Raw genomic sequence first — 6000 nt, forward strand, 5'->3', positions numbered from 1 at the left:
TTACGGTGAATTTAGCCTGTGGGGCACCGTCCGTGAATAGGACATGGTTCATCCCTTCAGAGATGAGAGTGGATGAGAGGGGACACAATGATATTAATGCCGTGACAAAGTGAAGGCCATCCAAGTGTCCCGAGGACAGAGGGAGGATCCCTGCTGGGTGCGCAATGAGAGCTGCAGGATGGGGAGGGTCCAGTGAGCAGCGACTGGGGGAATAAGGCCCTCAGGTGGGAAGGTGCGTGGTGGGCTTGAGGCCTGCAGAATAAGGGCATCTGGTTGAGGTATTAGATTTATCCCTGAACAAGGTGGAAAATAGGAAAAGGGAGGCTGGACTTGGATTATTAAAGGCTCTGACTGGTAGGCCTGGGGATTCAATGCGGATTTGTGAACGTTGCAGTGAATTGATGGGCCGGAGGGGAGAGAAACGGGAGGGAAGAGAGGGCGTAGTCTGGAGGTGACTGCAGGGTCTGTAAGAGAGGTTCTCACCTCCCCGGAGGTGAGAGTAGATGAGACTGCAGAGGGAAGATAGCCTACCTGCAGGCCAGCAGACGTGCCCCTTGCACGCTGCGACTCTGGGCTCGAGGGAAGAGAGAGTTACTGCAGAAGCCAGAGCCTGCTGTCCTTGGGAGGCAGTGTGGTCCCAAGTTCTCAGCACTCAGCGGTCGGGTAAGCACTGATTGGGAACAGTGAGAGCCGAGGGTTGGGACCTGGTCTCTGGCTGTCTTCAGAGGGGCAGGAGCGGAAAGGAAGTGAGCAGGAGACTGAGGAAGGAGCAGCCTTAGAAGTGGGAGAGAGCCTGCAGCCAGCTGGGGACACCGTGGGCGAAGGAGGAGAGTGACGGGGAGTAGCGGCAGTCAGCGCAGTGGAATGGTGGCCTGAGAGGGTGGAAAGACCGGGTAAGTGAGGTCAGAAAAGCGAGGCAAGGAGTGCAGGCCCGTGTCCCCCAAAGGGATGATTCGTTCATTCAAAAAACGTTTGTTGCATCTTCTGCGTGCCCGGCACTGCTCTAGGCACTGGTTACTGGAGTGAACAAGACAAAGTGTTTACTTCTGTCATTCCAGGAGGAGAACTAGACAATACGGAAATAAAGAAGCATCACACATGTCAGGTGCAAGGGATAAGCGGGGAGGGAATAAGGGACCGCTCTGCAGCCGAGATCTGAATAAAACGAGAGGATGAGCCATGTGTATATATGGGTGATGAGCAGTCTGGGCAGAAAGAATAGGAAGTGCAGTGGCCCTGAGGTGGGAAATGTAGCTGGGGCACGGTGAGTGGAGGAGAGAGAGCGGGCAGAATTGAAATCGGAGAGGTGGCAGGGCCTGGGAGGCGAGGGAAGGAAGAGCGGCGGGAGGCCATGAATGTCCTAATTCTGTGTAAGGAAGATGGTGTTGATCGACATACGAAGAGTGGGCTGGCTGGTGAGAGCTGATGGAGGGGACCAGGATGGGAGCCTTTTTAGCCAGCCAAGCAAGAGGTGCTTGTGGCGTAGACTAGGGCAGTGACCATGGGAAAGAGGTAAGAGAAAAGATGTGGAGGATTTATTTGCTTGGTAGAACTGATGGGAATTGATGATGGTTGGACGTGGAATGAGGAAAAGAGGGGAGTCGAGCGTGAGTCCTAGGTTTTTGACTTGAGTGTCCAGGTGATTGGCAGTGCCAAAATTCTAGAGTCCAGATGACGATAACAAGGTTCTGTTGATCAGGAGTTTGGTTTTGCTTGTGTGAAATTTGAGACGCCCGTTAGACACTTGCGTGGAACAGTTGATAGGCAGTGGGTGTCTGAGTCTGGGGCTCAGGGGAGAAGTGGTGGCTGATAATATAAATCTGGGAGTCATTAGCATATAAATGCTATTTAAAGGCACGGGATGGGATGAGATCGCCCGGGAGCACATGTACATAGATCTCCAACATGGGTCTCCAACATGTAGAGGGGTTGGGGAGATGGGGAGGCACCTGCAAAGGATCTAAAGGGTGGGAGGAAAAGCAGGAGAGTGTGGAGTCAGGGAGCCAGGAGAAGAGAGGGAGGGATGACAGTATGGCAAGAAAACCTGGGCACTGTAGGATGGAATGTAGGGAGCACTGGGCACAGGGGTGGAGTTGAGGTTTACCAGCTGTGCTGGATGGAACAAGGTCCAGGAGAGGCTGCCTGGGTCAGGGAGGGGTACAAGGGCGTAGGTGGAGAGTTTAGCCTGGGAGACCAGGGGCCTCAGTGCTTCCTCTGGGTCAGGAACCAAGAGACTAAACTGTATGAGGCGGGAGAGGAAGGAGTAGGTGGCCTCCGTGTTCTCAGGAAAGGAGGAGGGGGGCCCTTCCTGCCCTCTGCCAAGTCCGTTTGCCCACATCCATCAGGGCAGGATAACAATACCATGTATCTTCCAAAGAACAATAAATCTGAGAGTTAAAAAGAACGCAAATGATAATTAGATTGGAATTATTACTGGACAGTGTAGAAACCTTCCCAGGCAAACCAGGACCGTTCACCATGCTCGTGAAGCATGTTAAGCCCCTCTTCTTCCTCCAGGAAGCCTTCCTGGATAACTATAGTCCACATGGATTACCTCTCTTCCTGGCCCTCTAGTTTACATCCTGTCTAGACCATGCCCTTGGCAGTTGATCTGATCAGAATTTCTCCTCATGAAGGGCTCAGATGTGTGGGGTGTGGCAATCAGATACAAGGTGTGTCATGAGTAATTTGTTACAGGTAATTATTAAATACTCGAGTATGGGTTACAGCCTTTATTTTATACGTGAGTAGAATTCAGAGTGTCCTTATGATAACATCACTTTTAATCGTTTCTTTTCCAATATGATTTTTGAAAAAGAGCAGAAGAGGTGGGGTTACCACAGACATTAACTGCTTATCGGGCACCTACCTGGTGCCAGGTCCTGGCCTGAGTGCTGAGTGTCAAATGGTGAACAGTCCAGACAGCGTCCCTGCTCTCATGAAATTTATTTTTGTGAGAAGGGACTCAAACAACCCAAAGCCTCGCTTGTCCATGGCTGCTCACAGCGAGCAACATACCAGCTGAGGCATTACAAATTAGTGCACTGGTTTGTTCCCATTGCTTCTTCCCCTCCCCCCCTTTTTTTGCTTCATCAATTCATGGGAGGGCGCCACGAATGTGAGCATCTTCTGTAATATGCTTCCGCCCAGCTGAAAAGTGACTGAGAATCCCTGGATTAGACTCTATCTAGCTATTTGCTCTGTCGCAATTTGTCTTGAGCTCTGTTCCATTCACTCGGAGTATCCTAGCAGATGGGGAAAGAAATTGCAGTAGGATCCCAAGTGTGAGTAAATGATTCCATCTGGAGAGGTTGGGGAAGGCTTCACAGAGGAGATGGCTTTTGAACTCTCTTTTGAAGTATGAATTAGCAGTGTGCCAGGGAGAAAAAGCAGATGGGTGTGTTTTCCTGCTCTCGGAGGGTGAGGCTCAAGTCTTCTCGGCACTTCCTTCCCTGAGGGTCTAGCAGAGTTCCAGGCAGTCAGGGATGCTTCAGTGCTTACTTGCCAGGTTGGTGTGAAATGCAGGGTCTGATCTAGCTTGGTGCTGAGAAGGGGATCAGGAACCCTGGGATTGTCCAGACTCTGAGATCTCACCCTAGGACGTGGCCATGAGCTCTCTGATGTTGTGGAATTTCCTGAGGGACACACAGGGTCCTCTAAGGCAGGTAGAGGGGCTACAGGCCCACAGGTAAGGTGCTTAGATCCAGACAGGCTCCTTAGTCTTTGGTCTTGGATATGGAGAGAGCATAGGCTGGGTGGAAATAGCCCCTACAGGCTGCCAGGGCCTTCCTGACCTAAGGAAGTGGCAGAAGAAACTCTTTATTGTCCTCCAATTGTATCATTTCAATATTTTATTTTCCCAGAGCCAAAACTTTTTACATTATTGCTAAAGCTTTCAGCTTCCAAGCCTGTCATGGTCTTCCCAGTCTTTGACAGCCCCAAAATTAATATACTACTTTCCCTAATATCTCTGCCGACATCAGGAATTCTATCACAACGTCATTTTCTTTCTCCTCCAGGTTCGGCTCGACATCCGGTGGGCCCCTGATGAACAGCCCCTATTTTCCCTCTAGTGGGAATGGCATACATTTTTAGATCTCCTTCTCATCTCCCTCCTCCTACCTTAGCCCTTGGAGCAGGGTTAAGGGCTCTGGAATTCTGGATTCTGCAACAGCTTGGTATGAAGTTTGGAAAGCCAAGGTTCCGACCAGGTCACAGACAGAAAACAGCGAGGCCAGGCGCATCCATGGACCAACACTCACACACACACACACACACACACACACACACACACACACACTCACACACACACACAGCACAGACTGCACACACACCCCTCAGATTCATACTCACTTGCTCATCCACATATGCGTCTGTATTTAGCTAACATGAGTGATTTTTGTTTTTGTTGTTGTTGGTAAAATAGACATAAGACACTTAATTTAGAAAGTTTGTATTTTCTGATAAAAGTATGAGCTGCTTGAAATGAAGTGTGCCTGTTACTTTCTGTAATGTTCTGCGTGATCTTCACTGCTCCTGTTTCCCCCATGAGGCTCAAAGTTTACTGAGGACATGAAGAGACACCGTGGGCTACAGTCCTCCAAATGCTGCTCTGTAAATAAGGGATCCCAGGGATTATACACTTGAGGGCTTCGCTCTTCTCTTCTGTGATCCACTCACTTCTCAATAGCCCAGTTTATGCATCTCTGGAATTGATGTAGAGGAAGTACATCCTGCCCTGCCCTATCCAGGTGGCGGTTACAGAAAAAGTCTCTCTTGGACATGAGATGGGAAAAAGTGGCCTGAAAATCAATTCTAAAAATAATCCTGAATGTGATAGACTATAGCCAGTCATTGTAGATCAATGCCAAGCTAGAGGTCAATCTCAGAACTGCCCCCAATGGCACTGTCCCTGGATCATTCTCAATCAGCTTTTATCAGTGACTTTAAGGAGGACATTGAGAGCATCTTGATCACATTAATGGAGGACACAAATCTGGGAAGAGGAGATGGCCTGAGTCAGTGATACACATATACCGTAATTCTCCTACACCCATGGCAGGCATGATTAAGCAGCTGATCCCCTGAGCCTGGACAAAGTCACAGAATCATTCTCCCTAAGGTGGTCCCGGCAGACATCACTGATCAGGGACAGTCTATGAAATGAAACCCACGTGCTATCCTCTGGCAAACCATCATAAGATGAAATTTAACAGAGGTTTAATGTAAGGACCTCCTCTTGGGTCTAAAAAATGAGCCATGCACATACAGATGGACCAACATTGTCAGTTCTAAGTTGCTGTATTACCAGTCCTGTTACTCATATGGAAGCTCGGGCCCACCCTGGCTGAGGCCAGTGAGGGCTAGGTCTGGGGAACGTTAGCAGCCCCGTCCTGATTGCAGTGAGAGGCTAGGGCTCTGTACGTCACCAGTGTCTTGGGATGAGCTCAAGTCCAGGGTTCACAAGAGCATTTCTCTTGCCTTCACAGTGTGACACAATTGGCCTTTCTTCCTGGGTCCCTGGAAACCAATTTCTCTCCCAAGTTCTCTTAGGACTTATGCCTTCTCCTTTCTCCATAGTCTAAGTCTAAGATTTCCCCCTGAGTTCTTCAGCCCCTTCCCCCAAGGCTCACCCCACTTCTAGCACATCGTGTTTCTTGTTGATATCCTTGGTTAACAGTCTAGACTCTCCACTGACTGAGAGACACTGGTTAGAAGTTCTCACCAATGCAGGAGCTCTTTTGTTCCCCAAAGGGCTTCCTCAGGTTGTACCTCTAGGTATTAACCCAGGCTGGACCATAGTTTACCACCATCTCTGGATCTCAGAGTGCTTGGGGGCAGGAGAGAATAAGGGAGTTGCCCTTGGTCAGACAAGGGATCTTAGCCACTTTCCAACTCTGATGTTGGGCAGAGAATTTAACCTCTCTGAACCTCAGTTCTACTAATGGTAATGTTAATAGTTCTGAGGATTAAAGGATAATGTAGTCTTAATAGAGGCTT

General features: G+C 49.4%; 1 protein-coding gene across 1 annotated transcript in view; it reads left to right on the forward strand.

Annotated features, from left to right (window-relative positions):
• C1H1orf94 (chromosome 1 C1orf94 homolog) overlaps positions 1-4095 on the forward strand; it is a 35908-nt gene extending 31813 nt beyond the window's left edge. The window contains exon 7 of the mRNA XM_065895757.1: positions 4020-4095. Within this exon, the coding sequence (XP_065751829.1) occupies positions 4020-4095 (76 nt within the window). The remainder of the gene's footprint in view (positions 1-4019) is intronic.
• Positions 4096-6000: the final 1905 nt, after the last annotated feature.

This window comes from Phocoena phocoena, chromosome 1, assembly GCF_963924675.1.
Source record: "Phocoena phocoena chromosome 1, mPhoPho1.1, whole genome shotgun sequence".
In the NCBI taxonomy this organism is placed as follows: Eukaryota; Metazoa; Chordata; class Mammalia; order Artiodactyla; family Phocoenidae; genus Phocoena; species Phocoena phocoena.